General features: G+C 51.5%; 3 protein-coding genes across 8 annotated transcripts in view; 2 read left to right on the top strand and 1 right to left on the bottom strand.

Annotated features, from left to right (window-relative positions):
* The window catches only part of QRICH1 (glutamine rich 1), a 53,717-nt gene extending 47,399 nt beyond the window's left edge, over positions 1 to 6,318 (top strand). For all 4 annotated transcript variants that reach the window (XM_043590350.1, XM_043590352.1, XM_043590351.1 and 1 more), the window contains 4 exons: positions 2,677 to 2,785; positions 3,142 to 3,293; positions 3,615 to 3,705; positions 5,374 to 6,318. In XM_043590350.1, coding sequence (XP_043446285.1) covers positions 2,677 to 2,785; positions 3,142 to 3,293; positions 3,615 to 3,705; positions 5,374 to 5,566 — 545 coding nt within the window. In that variant the 3' untranslated portion in view covers positions 5,567 to 6,318. The remainder of the gene's footprint in view (positions 1 to 2,676; positions 2,786 to 3,141; positions 3,294 to 3,614; positions 3,706 to 5,373) is intronic.
* Positions 6,319 to 6,538: 220 nt separating this feature from the next.
* Positions 6,539 to 11,655, top strand: IMPDH2 (inosine monophosphate dehydrogenase 2). 2 transcript variants are annotated; one of them, XM_043590359.1, is made up of 15 exons: positions 6,539 to 6,756; positions 7,200 to 7,248; positions 7,467 to 7,568; positions 7,894 to 7,968; positions 8,281 to 8,487; positions 8,990 to 9,077; positions 9,151 to 9,350; positions 9,430 to 9,520; positions 9,613 to 9,708; positions 9,983 to 10,054; positions 10,709 to 10,852; positions 10,939 to 11,083; positions 11,182 to 11,325; positions 11,405 to 11,488; positions 11,591 to 11,655. In XM_043590359.1, exons 1-15 carry the CDS (start codon positions 6,659 to 6,661, stop codon positions 11,610 to 11,612), a joined length of 1,617 nt encoding a protein of 538 aa, XP_043446294.1. In that variant the 5' UTR covers positions 6,539 to 6,658; the 3' UTR covers positions 11,613 to 11,655. The 2 variants fall into 2 exon arrangements, with proteins under 2 accessions (XP_043446294.1, XP_043446295.1); XM_043590360.1 differs by lacking the exon at positions 9,983 to 10,054 and having other exon boundaries at positions 6,551 to 6,756.
* Positions 11,656 to 12,229: 574 nt separating this feature from the next.
* Positions 12,230 to 13,895, bottom strand: NDUFAF3 (NADH:ubiquinone oxidoreductase complex assembly factor 3). 2 transcript variants are annotated; one of them, XM_043590368.1, is made up of 5 exons: positions 13,298 to 13,895; positions 12,983 to 13,196; positions 12,780 to 12,846; positions 12,574 to 12,674; positions 12,230 to 12,494 (listed from the first exon to the last, which is right to left on the bottom strand). In XM_043590368.1, exons 1-5 carry the CDS (start codon positions 13,372 to 13,374, stop codon positions 12,378 to 12,380), a joined length of 576 nt encoding a protein of 191 aa, XP_043446303.1. In that variant the 5' UTR covers positions 13,375 to 13,895; the 3' UTR covers positions 12,230 to 12,377. The 2 variants fall into 2 exon arrangements, with proteins under 2 accessions (XP_043446303.1, XP_043446304.1); XM_043590369.1 differs by having other exon boundaries at positions 13,004 to 13,196.
* Between the last annotated feature and the right edge of the window lie 1,969 nt (positions 13,896 to 15,864).

Below are 15,864 nucleotides of genomic sequence, written 5' to 3'. Positions count from 1 at the left end.
TATTTTTGAGACAGAGAGAGACAGAGCATGAATGGGGGAGGGGCAGAGAGAGAGGGAGACACAGAATCGGAAGCAGGCTCCAGGCTCCGAGCCATCAGCCCAGAGCCCGACGCGAGGCTCGAACTCACGGACCGCGAGATCGTGACCTGAGCTGAAGTCGGACGCGTAACCGACTGAGCCACCCAGGCGCCCCCAAACTTTGCTTTTTAAAAATTGCATTGTGGAAATTTTAAGCATATATAAAAGTAAACTTGAGATAAATGACACTCCCTTGTACCCATTGTCCATGGCAAATCTTGTGTCATAGGTACCCCATCTTTTTTTCCCTTCCCATATTATTTTGAAGTAACTCCTAGACACTTTATTCATAAATATTTTAGTATGTTTGACACATGATGCCTTTATTATACTGGGGGGGGGGTATAATTCCATAATGTCATAAAAATCTACCCTTTGTTCAAATTTCTAATGTGTCAAAAATGTCTTGACTTTGTTTTGAGCCAAGGTGCAAATAAGATCCGCACATTGAAATTGCTGGTATGTCTTTTAATATTTAGCTTTAATCTTTAGTTTTCCCCTTGGTTCCTTAATTCTTTTTTTTTTTTTTTTTTTTGCAATTTATTTATAGAAGAAAGTAGCCTTTTAAATTGTCAGTCTGATTATATCCCCATATTGTAGTTTAGTATAGTTTTCTGTTCCTTGTATTCACATAACTGTAAATGTTGCACATAGTTGCAGATAAAGACTTCATTGATGGGGTTTTGAATTTTGTGTTTCCTTTTTGGAAAGAGACATCATAGATGGGCTATATAATTCCATCTGATACCCATAATATCTAGATCCATTCATTCATTAGGAGTTGCGAACAGTGGTATTCTGATGTTACTATTTCTTCGTTATTAGCTGAAATACAGAGCACAACTTTCTCCTGATCACTCTTTCAATGCCTAGCAGTATAGATTATGGATTTTATAGTAGAGGCAGGATAATGGCTTGTTTCTTCTCCTTTGTTTAGCAGTTTTTACAGTAATGAGTTGGTTCACTGGTTTCATCCAGTGATGACCAATTCACTTTTTAAAGAATCCTTGTGAACTGATGGATTTAAACATATTTAATATGGTTTACTCCATTGCAGGTAATCTTTTTTGATGTGCAGATTGTTCTGTCTTTGGCCATTTGGAGCCTCTTTAAATTGGCTTTTAAGTTCTTTTGACATGGCCCTACTTCCTTGATTTCTGATTTTCCAGATATTCCATGCTCATCTTGGACATTTTCTGTTTTCTGCCTCAGTATAGAATTGGTCAGCTCAGCATAGAACCTGGTTCCTTTTAGTGGTAAATGGTATTTTAAGTAGCATAGGGGTGTTCATTGCTTCTGGGTTGGTCATTGTTTCTAGGCCTTTCAGGGGGGCAGAACTAAAAAAAAAAAAAAATCATTTTGATACTGCAGTTCAGATTCAGAACTACAAGGCTTTTTATATGATATCTCTGCATCTCCCTTCTCCCATGCCAGGAGTCCTGGTTTTTAGACACTAAAGTTCAGTTTAAGTTGTGTTAGGAAGTGGGTAAAGCTAGGGAAGAGACACTACCAGTTGGCAGAGTGAAGTGAACCCAAAGAAAATAGTGCATGCTAAGGTATGTGTGGGACCACTTTTAGCTCTGGCCTTCCCCAAACAGGGCTGTCTTGTGCCACTCATCTGCTTCAGATATTTTGAGGGCAGGGAATCTTACCGTATTGCCAGTGGGCCACAAAATAGAAGAGTAGAGATAGTGCTGCCAGAAAGAGATGGGAGTGCACTAACGGACTTAGAGGATCAGCTTTCGCAAGAGTAAAGAAGAGGAATGTGTTGGGCAGAATATTTCTTTCCCTACTCCTAGGATGTGGCATCCTCACTGTCTGCTTGGAGAATTCCTGAAACCCCTGCAGGAGAATACTGTTTCACCAGGGCCTCAGTGCCTGGCACATAAACACTGGTACATTGACTGTTGAATGAACACATGATGGGGGCTTGGTGACCAACCTAAGTGTCATCTTCTGTTCACATAGACCTGGCTGCACAGGGCTTTTGATCAAACATTGGCCTTTGCCCCTGCCCAGCCCTCAGTTTGCTTATGAACCAGTGTCTTAAAGTTAGACCTTCCCTGTGGGAAAACCCTGTAATAGTTCTGAATATCATTCTCCCCTTTATCCAGACAGGGAATGAGAATGAGCTTGCTTTTTAGAGGTGGAAAACACAAGAGGTTTAACAAGGACACACATACTGGTTCTTTGGGCCCTTGACACCTTTGAAAAAATATGATGAAAGCTCTATACCCTCTTTCTAGAGAAGTATGCATATATGCAGAGTTTGATTTATAGTTTTGGGTGTTACACTATGTTCTTTTGCCCAATTGTAATCTTGGATTAGAGGAAGAATTAACATCAGGTAAGAATCATATAGGGTACTGGTTCTCAAGAACTTGTTAGAAATGCACATTATCAGGTCCCATCCCAGAAACTTGGGCTGAAACCCAGGCATCTGTGTTTCAAGCTTCCAGGTGATTCTGCCATTCCCTAGGGAGATTTTTCTGGTAAACTTGTACTCCTGTGTGGTCCTTGTGCCTCCCACTTCCCATCCTGCACCTCTGAGGGCCCTTCTCCCATCGTCTTGTTGTAGCAGTACTCTATTCCTCCTAGGCTATGTCCTGCCCAGCCACGTGACTGAGGAGATGCTGTGGGAGTGCAAGCAGCTCGGGGCTCACTCCCCTTCCACCCTGCTGACCACCCTCATGTTCTTTAACACCAAGTAAGTGTTCTAGAAGCTCCATGCTTAGCCACTGCTGGCATCTGCCCAGTGAAGAGGGTGGAAACTATCCAGGTAGACTTAGGAATTCCTTTGACACATTTGAGAGCATCTGGGCTACTGAAAGCCTTCAGCCCCATTTGGCTACATTTGTGTGGTGACCAGTGAGGCAGACAGCCTTGCCAGACCCCTGCCATCAGTCTTGATGTGGTTCCTCCACTAGACAGTGTTTTTGGGTGTGGGCCTGCCCAGATCCTGGGAGCGTGTGCATCAGCTCCTCTGAGACACTGATGGCAGAGGCTGAGTCATGGTCTCCTCCTGGCACCCCTCCCTTTGCCTTGCTTTCACTTGTGGTGCAGATACTTCCTTTTGAAGACAGTGGACCAGCATATGAAGCTGGCCTTCTCCAAGGTTTTGCGACAGACAAAGAAGAACCCCTCTAATCCTAAGGATAAAAGCACGAGTATTCGGTACCTGAAGGCACTTGGGATACACCAGACTGGCCAGAAAGGTAGGGGCTACGGAAACAGGTGCAACTTGTCCTGCCCTGTCCTTGTGCCGGGGGACTAGTGATTAGTGTGAAGGTTGGGATTTGCTGGATAAGAATTCTCCATTCCCTTCTCCCCAGCCAAAAACTTCAAACTCTTGTAGAAGCAGAGATACCCCAGAAATGATTGCTGCTTTTTCCTTTCATACTTTCCCTTCATGCCTCACACCATTTTTCCTCCCAATAAGTCTAGTTTGGGATGGCTAGAAGCCTAAGGTTCCTAATCTGGGCCTAAGGTAAAGCAGTCTGATGCCATGTCTCTGGTGTTGGGGGTGTGTTTTGTAGTTACAGATGACATGTATGCAGAACAGACGGAAAATCCAGAGAATCCACTGAGATGTCCCATCAAGCTCTACGATTTCTACCTCTTTAAATGGTGAGGAAGCTTTATGGTGGCTGGGGGACTGTGTGTGTGTGCATGCATGCACTGTACCTGTATACAAAGGCAGTCTTTAGTCACGAACTGAGAGTAAATACACACTTCCCAAAAGCTAAATATAGAAGCAACCTTACTGGTTTCCCAAAAACATGTGGAATGACCAGCATTGTAATTTTATATGGTCCCCTGTCTTGGAGAGGGGAATGAAGGTAGAGGGAGGAAAGTATAGAGAAGTGGCTTCCATCACATAGCATAGCCTAACATCTTCCTGTCCTTGACCTTTGTCACTAGCAACATCAATCTAGAGGGGATTCGTTTTCTTTGCTTTTGCTGTCTTGCCCTTTCAGTTTGACATGTCATCTCTACAGCAATGCCAAAATGATATTTCTGTGCTATAGTTCTTAACATGTTACTTAGACTAAAACCTTCGGTGGTTTTAGTTTATTATATAAAGAAGAGTAATCTTAATGTTGCCAACAAGGCCTTTCGTATACTTCCCTTGCTCATCTCATGTCCATGTAGCTCTTGGCTCTCTAGCCATGCTGGCTTCTCTCCACTCAAGGACCTCATGCTCTCCCTACCCACAGGCCTCAGCATAGAAATTTTCCCTGTTGATGGGGCGCCTGGGTGGCTCAGTTGGTAAAGTGTCCAACTTTGGCTCAGGTCATGATCTCGTGGTTTGTGAGTTCCAGCCCTACGTCGGGCTCTGTACTGACAGCTCAGAGCCTGGAACCTGCTTCAAATTCTGTGTCTTCCCCTCTCTCTGCCCCTCCCATGCTCATGCTCTGTGTCGGTCTCTCAATAATAAATAAACATTAAAAACATTTTTCCCTGTTGGGCAGGCCTTCCCCACCCCCTACGGGCCCCCATATTTGGCAAGTTGGCTCCTATCAATCCTCTTCTCAGCTTTATTAGGGAAGCATTTCCAGATTCCCTACCTATTCTTTTGGGCTCTTTCCTTTGTAGCATTTATCACTGATTGTCATTTTGTGTGTATTTATCTAATTGTTGACTATCTCTCCTCTTACCTGTAAGCTCCATAAGGTGGGAAGTCTTGGATTTTGCTCATTTCTTGAACACCAGCTCCTAGTGCAGACCTGGCACACAGTGGCCCTTTGATAAATCTTGAGTGGATGGGTGAATGTAACTGTTTAGACAGTGACATGTGCTAATAAGTACAGCAAAACATTGAAGGGGTAGAGTGTGAGCCTAAGTAAGGGTCCCAGCATCTTAGCCAAGCTGGGAAGGCAGATAGAGTCCCTTAGGTAAAATTGAGGAATTGTCAATGGATTGGGTAGAGGCAGACAACATGAGGAAAGACTTGGAGATGACCTTGTAAGTGGTGAAATTGGTTCCAGGTGGGATTTAGTTGGACTCAAGAAGATGAACCCCACATCCTTAGGTGTCACTCAGAGATATTCACAGCTGGCAGCATGTAAGGGAGGAGTGGAAGGGAGGTAGCCTATTACTGACATTTGCAGTAGCCCCAAAGGAGGTCCTAGAGGTAGTATGTGTTGGCTGCATGGAATTCAGTAGCTATGATACCATACCTCCAAGAGCTGCTGTCTTCCCAACTTTTGCAGACAGCATCTGTCCAGTAGATTCCAATGTGGGAGGGTTGAGACTATTGTGGTTTTACCCAGCTTTTACTGATATATTTTTCAGCCCCCAGAGTGTGAAAGGCCGGAATGACACCTTTTATCTGACGCCCGAGCCAGTGGTGGCCCCCAATAGCCCAATCTGGTACTCGGTCCAGCCTATCAGCAGAGAACAGATGGGACAGATGCTGACTCGGATCCTGGTGATACGAGAAATTCAGGAGGCCATTGCAGTGGCCAACGCAAGCACCATGCACTGAGATGCCTAAGCCATGGTGCAAGGGAGATGATCCAGGAAAAAAAATGGACAGACTTTCACACTAAAGAAGAGGCCTCCATTTTTTCTTTTTTTTATTGGTGTAGTTATGAAGCCTTTCAGACTGCTTCTGTTTAAAATGTAAAAGGAAACTTTGCCTCCTGTGCGTCTCCGTAAATCTGCGGCAGATTCCTCAGCCCGTGGGGGTGCTGGGTTTCCTGAAAAGCCAGATGTCCTAGAAAGTGGCTGGCTGGCTTTTTCTTTTTTTGTCTGGGGCCTGGGAAAAGGGCTTGGACTGTTAGGAGAAATGTGGCCCGTTCCCTTACTCTAGAAAGATGGAATTAGTGATGGATGGACCCTCCAGGGAATCTCCCCAGCTGGCTTCCACTCTGACTGGCAGACGTCGCTGACCACAGGGGAGCCACCGTCTTTTTCTTTCTTCATGCTCAGACATAAACTTAGCATCTTAATGGAAGGAAAATGAGGGGAACTTCAATTATGATTTATTAAAGACAATTTCTATTACACCCTCCTTTATGACAAGTGACATTTTAGATGTTAAAGTAAAAACTTTACCATGCCTCTTTTTTTTTTTTTTTTTTTTTTGGCCTAGCATTGAGGCCTTAAACCTGAGGCTCCTGTGCCTGATGGAATTCTTGTAACATACACTTGTGTATCATATAAAGATACCACTCTGTTTCTCTTATGTATTCTTAATCTAGTTGTTTATTAAGAATGACAAGCACGTCTTTTCAACATGCTAGTGAACATCGCCTCTTTATTTGGGAGGATCCTGGCGGGCCAGTGGAAACAAAGCCTTGCCTGCTAATTGAACGGGTCAAGGTCTTGTGGGAGGGAGCAGACACGGTAACACCCAACTACAAAGCTGCAAGCCCTAGTGTTTGTTGCGCGCATGCGCTCCTTCGGTAGTCCCGCCCCGAAGTCGCGTAGGCTCCGCCTGCTCGCACTGCGTCCTGACGTAGGTGACGCGCAGGGCGCAATGACGATATCGGCGGGTTTATATTGGCGCGGCCCAGACGGCTGAGGCCTCTGCGGCGCGGTCTTCGGACACACGCGGCTTTGCCCGGTGCTGGCTATGGCCGACTACCTGATTAGCGGGGGCACGTCCTACGTGCCAGACGACGGGCTTACGGCACAGCAGCTGTTCAACTGCGGGGACGGCCTCACCTACAAGTGCGGGCCTAGCGGGCTCACCTGGGCGAGGAGAGGGGCGGCGCGCTGCGGTGGGAGGCCGGGTGGGGTTTTCCACTGAGCCCTCTGGGACTCGGGCGTGGGGACAGGTTGCGGAAAATCCCACATCATCTCCGGCTCCATTTGGTAGATCTGAAGTGGGGCGGAATGGAGGAGGCATCTTGGCAGTGCTTGGGAATTCAGACTAGAAGCTCCATTCTGTCGGCACATGGAGTTGTCAGGATGCCAGGGTCGCTGTTGACAGCTAGGTGGCAGAAAAGGTCCCCTATCTGCATCTCCACCTTGTGATTTGTCTTCCCTTAATGTGACACGGGCTAGGGCAGTGCCCTCTAGGCCCAAATGCCTTTTGATGTGATCAGTGGGGATGGAATCTTAAGCCGCCCTAAACCTGAGCCTTACTCCCAATTCATTCCCCTTCCCCATAGTGACTTTCTCATTCTCCCTGGGTACATCGACTTCACTGCAGACCAGGTGGTGAGTATCGCCAGAAACTGGGTCCTGAACATCAGGTTAGGTAAGGTACTCCTTTGCCTTGTCCTCTCAGCTACCAAACCAAATTGGGCTTGGGGGTAGATTCTGTAGAATAGTCTGATTGGCATGCATGTCATGCAGGGCACCTAATTTATGGGGATCTGGCACCACCCTGAGGCATATGAGGTGCTTTCCCACATTACTTGGCTGTATCTCCTCAGGACCTGACTTCTGCTCTGACCAAAAAGATTACTCTGAAGACCCCACTGGTTTCCTCACCCATGGACACAGTCACAGAGGCTGGCATGGCCATAGCAATGGCGGTGAGCATGACGGGATGTAGGGACAGAAGGAGGGGCCCCCACATTGTTCCCCAAAGGCATATAGAGTCATGCTGCTCTTACTCTTTACTTTTTTCTTCTTTTTAAAGTTTATTTTTGAGAGAAAAAGAATGAGTGGGGAAGGGGCAGAGACAGGGGTCAGAGGATCCGAAGTGGGCTCCGTGCTGACAGCAGAGAGCCCTACGTGGTGCTCAAACCCATGAACCTGTGAGATCATGACTTGAGCTGAAGTCAAGATGCTTAACCAACTGACCCACCCAGGAGCACCTCTTTGTCACTTTTTCACTATCTTCTGTTTATCGTGCAGCTTACAGGTGGTATTGGTTTCATCCACCACAACTGTACACCGGAGTTCCAAGCCAACGAAGTTCGGAAAGTGAAGGTCAGAAGGGCAAGGATAGTGGTCAAGAGCTCCTGGGAACTGCATTGAGGTGGAGTGGGGGGTGGGAATGGGGGATATATTCTGATCTTTTCCCCACTTTGGGGTTCAATTCTTGAGAAGACTATGAGACCCTGTGTCCTTAGTCAACAGAAGAGGACCAGGTGGACAGTACCTACAGCCCACCTGTGGTTCCTATTCCTGGGTTTGAGTTGTGATTTGGTCCTGTGGCACTGCCAGAGGGGGGAGTTGGCACAGACCCCGGGCTTCAAACTGGTAAAGGCCGTTCAGAAATATTCTTACCATCCCTTCCAGAAATATGAGCAGGGATTCATCACAGACCCTGTGGTCCTCAGCCCCAAGGATCGAGTGCGGGATGTGTTTGAAGCCAAAGCCCGGCATGGTTTCTGTGGTATCCCGATCACTGACACAGGACGGATGGGAAGCCGCCTGGTTGGCATCATTTCCTCAAGGGACATTGATTTTCTCAAGGAGGAGGAGCACGACCGGTTTTTGGAAGAGGTAGGTGCTACTGACAAAGCAAAGCCAAGCTCTAGCAGCCAAGGCTTAAGACAAGGTTTCTGTTGCCTGAATGGCATCTCTGGGGGCCTTTGCAGTCCAGAAAAGATGAGTGCCCAGCCAGGTTTCTGATCCCTTCATGGGGTTCGTGCATCTCTTCCCCACCAGAGGCTCTGAATGGGCCCGAATGTTTGCCACCCCCAAGGTGCAGGCAGTACTCAAGGATCAATTTCGACCTCCTCTTCCAATTCTCTTGTCATTGCTCTGGCATGGCATTTCTTTCTCCACTATGTAACAGGAGGCTCTGTGTACCATGTTGTCCTTTCTACTGAATTTTCACCCCTGCCACTATATTGCTGCACAGACTGTTGGGTTCACTTGAGGAGGGTGGTTTGGGTGCAGGTGTGTGATCGTGGTGGTCTTTGGAACCTCCCTCCTGTATTAGGGCAGGGTCTGTTGGGAAGTCTGGTGTCTGGCCTTTTCTCATAGCTCCCCTTACTGCTAGATCATGACGAAGAGGGAAGACTTGGTGGTAGCTCCTGCAGGCATCACATTGAAAGAAGCAAATGAAATTTTGCAGCGCAGCAAGAAAGGTGAGTCCTAGAGGTGGAAGGGTTCTGGAACCAAAGACCAGGGTTCTGATTTATGTATTTGCCCTACCTCCAGGAAAGTTACCCATTGTAAATGAAGATGATGAACTGGTAGCCATCATTGCCCGGACAGACCTGAAGAAGAACCGGGATTACCCACTGGCCTCCAAAGATGCCAAGAAGCAGCTGCTCTGTGGAGCAGCCATTGGCACTCATGAAGATGACAAGTATCGGCTGGACTTGCTAGCCCAGGCTGGTGTGGATGTAGTGGTTTTGGTGAGTTGTCACATAGGCAGGGTAGGGTGGTAGGGGCAGGTGTAATACCAGTCTCACTGGGACTTTCTTTCTGTCCCAGGACTCTTCCCAGGGAAACTCAATCTTCCAGATCAACATGATCAAGTACATCAAAGAGAAATACCCCAGTCTCCAAGTTATTGGAGGCAATGGTGAGGCAAGACTGGGCACTGAAGGACGTGGGGCAAGAGGAGGGAAGCTAAGCTCCCACTTAGACCTTCACACAAGCTTTTCCCTGTTGTAGTGGTCACAGCTGCTCAGGCCAAGAATCTCATTGATGCTGGCGTAGATGCCCTGAGGGTGGGCATGGGCAGTGGCTCCATCTGCATCACCCAGGAAGGTAGGAAATGCTTCAGCAGGCCCTCAGAGACTCTGGCTTCAACAGGGCCCTTAGTCCCAGATGGCCTGAGCCAAGCGCTCTTGTGGGAACAATACGGAGTCCTCCAATAGGGGCAGCCCCAGGGCCAGATGGGCCCCTTGGATGGGTGACATGCTGGAAGACGAGCTTGTCATTCCTCACCTGCCACTCCCTCCCACCCCACCCCTCACCTAGCCTGGCCTCCTTGCTCCTGCTCTGCACCCTCTCTAAACTCTGGTCTGTTTGTTTTATTTAGTGGCTCCCAAGATCCCTCCAGACATAAAGTCCCACAGCCCCAAATGCCCTTCTACTGTCACGGGCTGCTATAGTAAGTCCAGCCCGGCCCACTGGCCCGGCCCAGCTGCCCACTGCCCGGCTGCTTGGTTGACTGTAGCTGTAGCTCCCGGGGTTTGTGGTGCTGATGGGTGGGCAGGGCAAACTGAATGACAGACCATGGTTTTGGGGGCTGCTGGAAAACACAGCTCCCTCCTCTTCCCGGGGTGCTCATAAGGCAGGATCTCCTTCCCAGGTAGGCCCTAGTCTGCCCACATTTCCTACAGTAGGCACAGCTCAAGAACCAACAAGCCACTCTTCCTTCTACACAACCACTCCCCTGATCTTGCCCGAGCTGCCAACTAGGCAGGAAAGGGTGGGCCTCTGGGTTACTAACTGCACGGTGACCCCCTACGTCCACTTGATACCAGGTGGGTGGGGCTTTTCCCGGCTGCTGACTGCATGTGCCTGAGGCTGCCCTGGGCCATGCACACATGCACGCGCACATGCAGGATTGAGTGAAGGCCATCACAGCTATTTGTACTGTTCAAGGCAGATGGGGCAGCAGCCATCCCAGACTTAACTCTCTCGGCCAAGCTGCAGTCTTGGTCCATCTGTAGCTGAGAGCTCCTGGGTGCTGAGTTATGGCCACAGGGCCCCTTGCCTGTCCCCATTAATTCCATCCACCCATATATTCCTCTCTCAATAGTGCTGGCCTGTGGGCGGCCCCAAGCAACAGCAGTATACAAGGTGTCAGAATATGCACGGCGCTTTGGTGTTCCTGTTATTGCTGATGGAGGAATCCAAAATGTGGGCCACATCGCTAAAGCCTTGGCCCTTGGGGCCTCCACAGGTGAGGCCCAGCACCCAGGGAGTTTGGTGGGATTCTTTCCCTAATGCCACTCAGAGTCTGCCCCCAGCACTCCCATCTGTCCATAGTTATGATGGGCTCCCTCCTGGCTGCTACTACTGAGGCCCCTGGCGAGTACTTCTTCTCTGATGGAATCCGGCTAAAGAAATATCGTGGTATGGGTTCTCTTGATGCCATGGACAAGCACCTCAGCAGCCAGAACCGATATTTCAGGTGGGACAGGAAAGTCAGTTATCCTGTGCTGACAGCCTTGTACTGGCAGCTTCATCTATGCTTTGACCTTGCTTGTGTTGTCCTGCCTCTCCCCACAGTGAAGCTGACAAAATTAAGGTGGCTCAGGGGGTGTCTGGGGCTGTGCAGGACAAAGGGTCCATCCACAAATTTGTCCCCTACCTGATCGCTGGCATCCAGCACTCCTGCCAAGACATTGGTGCCAAGAGTTTGACCCAAGTCCGGTAAGCTTGGGGAGTTGAACATGGGTAGAGGGGGTGGTTGAGGGCCAGCTACCCACATCCGACATCCGTCCCTCTTCAGAGCCATGATGTATTCTGGAGAACTCAAGTTTGAGAAGAGAACATCCTCAGCTCAGGTGGAAGGTGGTGTCCACAGCCTCCATTCGTAAGTGACCAGCCCTTTTGTACCCATCTACCTTCACAGCAAAGGTTTTTGCTGTGCCTCCTTCCTCCTGCCGCACCTCACAGCTTGTTATTCTGCTTACAGGTATGAGAAGAGGCTTTTCTGAAAAGGGATACGGCATACCCCCTTGGTTTTTCAATAAAAGTTTGGGAAAAAAAAAACAGTGCCTGATCTTTGAGGTCAACAAGCAGGTGTGGCTGTGCAGCTGCCACTATCACAGATGCACACAAACACAACACCCTCATTTGTGGGGAAAGCCTCAGACACTGAGGTCAGGATACTCCTTGGATCTGGAAGGAGGAACTAGTTCTTGATTCAAAAAGTCCCTCCTGAGGCAGCTCACAAGATGAGTCTGGCCAGCTCTGACTCACAAGAGTGCAGTCTCATATTATGGCTACTTAGGACAGGTCATGGAACAGTCCATGGGGGCTTTGGACTGGCACTCACAGGTGCTTGGCCACATGGAACCAGGTTGAGATCCACATATGTATTCTCTAACTTAAATCTCCAAGGGACCTTGTGGAGAAAGCACTGAGGTCCCCTCAAATCTGCATGTAAGCAAGTAGTTACATTTGCAGTTTGAAACAGGTGCCTATGCTGCCTCCTGCCTCTGAGGAGGTAAGCAGCCTAGATAAAAAGGTGATCCCTTGGTTTCTTTGCAACCCCCACCAAGAGCCCACTGAGCCAAGTAGCTCCTCACCAGCAGTAAACTAGAACAAAATGGAAGATGTGGATTAAATTATTAACTTGCTGGCAAGAAAGACAAGTGTTACAGTGCCAAAGGGGAGGGACTAGTGAAAGCGCTGGAAACCCGTGTGCACTGCAAAAGTGCCACGGCCCTCCTGGACAGGTTAGGTCAGTTCCTGGCGGTTCATTCTGCAGCTTGTGCCAAAGTTGTGAGCACAGTCCCTCCAGGTGGAGGGATAAGGGCAGCTCCTGTCACTCGGCCTTCATGGCACAGGAAGTTGAAAGTGGCACAGGCATTGGGCTGCAAAGAGAAAGCCTGCATCAGCTTGGCTAGAGATAGGACTGGGCCCTGCTCAGCACTCCCAAATGGCAGGACTTACCGTGTCCTGCACTTCCACCGCGATGCCCCGCTGCCTCATGGCTTGCAGCACCCCGGGCTGCAGTCGTTCAGTCCGGTCTCCGGTGCCCACCACAATGATCTCTAGGGAAAGATGGCCATGATTAGCTTATGGCGGGTCAGTGGGGAGGCTGGGGCGGGGTGGTTTGCTGGGGCTGGAAGCACCTCAGCCCTCCCCTTCTCCAGTACCTATTCGCGGCTCCAGCAACCAGAAGAGAGAGAAGCTTTCTTCAGTGATGTCCTGGTGAGTTCCTACCTGGGTTGGGAGGAGGCAAGTTAAGTACAAGTTCGCGCAGCTTTCCCCACAGAGCCCTTATCTGCTCCACAAAGGGGTAACGGAAAAGCCAAGTTTGCCAGGGACAGAATCAGGGGACAGGCCTGGGGCTCTGGACCTCTACTTCCTCACTGCTCACGTTCCACTGCACGACCGAGTGCGGGAGCAACGCGCAGGGCCCAAGCACACGATTTCCGTTGACCATGAAGCCGAGGCTGCTGTAGCTGTCGATATACATGGATTGCGGGGACTCGCGTTGCAGCAGAGAGATGCGCGTCCGCTGATACAGCTCATCGTCCGCCGGCGTGAGCCGATGCCCTCGCCTTGGAACCCTGCGGGTGGGGTATGCTCAGGTTCTAGGGAGCCGTTGGGTTGGGGGGGAGTCGCCGGTCGTGGGGGGCGAGAGAGTCAGGGACGCTGGGTCTGGACTCACCACAGCAGCTGTGCGAGGTCACAGCGCAAGGCGGTTCGAGCTCGGCACAGGCCGCGAAGAGCGAACGAGGCAACCATGGCGGACCCGCGTGCAGGGAACCCGGCGCTAGGTCAGCGGAGTCGTGGCGAAGTTCTCCGCAGCGCGCTGACAGCGCCCTCTGCGTCCCGGAGGGCACCGCGCGAGTCGGCTGCCCCAGCGCGGGATTGTGAAGGAGCCGGCCCGGGAAAACTGTCCCAGGAGGGCCCGTCCCCTACCGCGGCTCCGGTGTCTGCACCTGCCGCCCGCCCCGCCCCAGGCCCCCACAGACCGTCCTGGGGGAGCCGAACACCTGGTGGCGTGGCCGGCCTCAGAGCGCTGCCTGGGCCCCCGCTGCCGCTTGGTCCCCGGCCTTCAGCTATTAACGCAGGCTCCCGGAGCCTGGGGCGGGGCTGCCGCGCACCTGGTCGAGTCCCTCACACCTGGCCAGGGCGTGGGGCCAGCATCCAAGCCCCTAATCCCAGGCTTTGGGGCGTCGGGTTCCGAGGGCGGAGCGGCCAGCTCAGGTTTCCCCCGCACTTCTGCGAATCACGCCCCTCCTCAACCGTCACCAGCGCGACCGTTGGCGTCGTCGCCGCGCGTCTCCCGGGGCGTGGCCACGCGTGGATTGGCTTCTCAGGAGCGCGAGGGGGCGTGGCTGATTGGTTTCGCCTTAAAATGGCTCCAAATCTGCGGCCCCAGCAAGCGGAAGGGGACGCCGTGGTAGGGCGATTGTAGCTGTTCGGGTGGGAGCCACCGGGCCGAACGGAACCAGATATTGAACTAGACAGCTGCTGGAGCATCGCCCTGTCGTCGCTCACGCTGCTCGCGGCCCGAGAATTCCCCGACCCCCCGTCTTGAACCGAATCAGAGGGCCTACTGGCGCGAGAGTCGCTGGCGCCCGCGCGGGTTTCGGGCATCTTCGCGCCCCCACCGTGTCGTGGCCTCAAGGGAATGTTGACGCGTCTGCTACCCACGGGGCCGGGCGGGAGGGAGGTTCGGCATAGCGGAGGACGGTCGCAATGGCTTCCCGGGGGTCCTATCGCCGCCATTGGGTCCCCAGCGCTCCGGGCGCTGGCATAGTCACGGGACAAAGGGCCCGGGGTGCGGGGGTGTCCCTGAGGCGGGCGCGCGGCTTTACTTCCTCTCCGGCCCCACGGGTGAGCTTCCCTCTAGGCTGATCTCGAAGCCCTTCCCACCACCGTCTCCGCACTGGTGGCCTGGCTTCGATGGGACCAACAGGAGTAATCTTACCCTGCGGATCTAATCCGGATCTGGACCGGTCCCAGGGGAGACCCCCACCAACCTTCCTATTGTTTGGGGGCCCAGGTGAGCGCCTCGTTCCCACTACACTCGGTTTTACCGCCCACTCGTAGGTCCGTCTCCTGGTACTGGGAATGGGGGTCCTGATCTGGCCCCAGGACAAGGGAACTACCCCTCCGCCCCGGGGTCATTCTCACCCGCCACGGCTGGACAGCGGGCAACGGAATCCCAAAAGCAGCTGTTGTCTCCAGAGCATTCCAGCTGCGCTTGGATTTCGTTCCCTGCTCTCCTGCCAGAGCAGCGTCCTGGCCTAGGTGGGGTGGGCCAGCCTCTGACCCCCATACATACTTATTGGGTCGCTCTGGTCTCCGACCCTGTCTCAAGTGCGCCCTCAGCCTGGAAGTGGTGGGCGTAGACGTCGGGGAGCCAGGTTTGTGGTCATGTCTGGAACCTGGAGTGGCATTGACAAGGGAGGGCGTTTCCAGGGCCTCTGGACAGGGCTGCGATCGCGGTGAGTCCCACAGGGCCACCGCAGCTTGCTAAAGATAGCCCTTCACTTCCTGGGGAAAACCCACCCCAACCGTCTTCGTGTACCGAGAGTAGCTGTAGTCCCCAGCTCCGCCTCCAGCCCCCAACCCTGTTAGTAGCTGCCCCAGGGTCATGCGCCTGCGGAATGGAAAGCGCTTTGGAATGACACGATCACTCCCGTTGAGTGGGCACCCAAGAAGCCATCGGGAATGTCGTGTCCGCCCAGTGCTCTTTCTGCGATCCCAGCAGGGCCTTGGAGCCCTGGCCCAGAAAGGGGTCTTGCCAAACTTTTGCTGCCCCTTTCTAGGGTTCTCTCCTTTCTGAACCCTGGGCACTCTCACTGCTTCAGAGCAGAAATGGTTTTCCCAGCACTGTGTGCTGTGTCAGGTTCAATCTCCATTAAAGAAAATAGAAGAAAAGGGGATTTAAGTTACATTGAAGTGAAAACATTCAGGATCCCTGGTGGGACAGAGGAAAGAACTTTGTCTCTCTAGTGGAATGGGATGCTCCAACTGGGAGCAGTCCTTTAGCTGGGGCTTCTCATGATCACATTGTTTATTTGGCTCAGAATGGCTCCTTGCCTAAACCAGGAAGCCGGAGGATCCCTGTTAAAGTACACAAGGTTAAAAGGAAAGCATTAAAGGCTGGTCATTTTGGGGGAGCCTGGGTGGCTCAGTCGGTTGGGCATCCACCTTCGGCTCAGGTCATGAGATCTCTCTCGTCCTGAGTTGGAGCCCTGCACTGGGTTCTGTGCTGACAGC

Source organism: Prionailurus bengalensis, chromosome A2 (assembly GCF_016509475.1).
Source record: "Prionailurus bengalensis isolate Pbe53 chromosome A2, Fcat_Pben_1.1_paternal_pri, whole genome shotgun sequence".
NCBI classification, from domain to species: Eukaryota; Metazoa; Chordata; class Mammalia; order Carnivora; family Felidae; genus Prionailurus; species Prionailurus bengalensis.
Note: the sequence above shows the minus strand (reverse complement) of the source record. Positions and strands in the feature narration are given on the sequence as shown.

Excerpts from the sequence above, each read along its gene's own strand:
- NDUFAF3 (XM_043590368.1), bottom strand. The coding sequence starts at position 13,374 with ATGGTTGCCTCGTTCGCTCTTCGCGGCCTGTGCCGAGCTCGAACCGCC. Across the intron at positions 13,197-13,297 it reads GACCTCGCACAGCTGCTGTG|GGTTCCAAGGCGAGGGCATC; the intron begins GTGAGTCCAGAC and ends CCCCACCCGCAG. Across the intron at positions 12,675-12,779 it reads GTTGCTGGAGCCGCGAATAG|AGATCATTGTGGTGGGCACC; the intron begins GTACTGGAGAAG and ends ATCTTTCCCTAG.
- IMPDH2 (XM_043590359.1), top strand. The coding sequence starts at position 6,659 with ATGGCCGACTACCTGATTAGCGGGGGCACGTCCTACGTGCCAGACGAC. Across the intron at positions 9,078-9,150 it reads TTTGCAGCGCAGCAAGAAAG|GAAAGTTACCCATTGTAAAT; the intron begins GTGAGTCCTAGA and ends CCCTACCTCCAG. Across the intron at positions 10,853-10,938 it reads GGCCCTTGGGGCCTCCACAG|TTATGATGGGCTCCCTCCTG; the intron begins GTGAGGCCCAGC and ends ATCTGTCCATAG.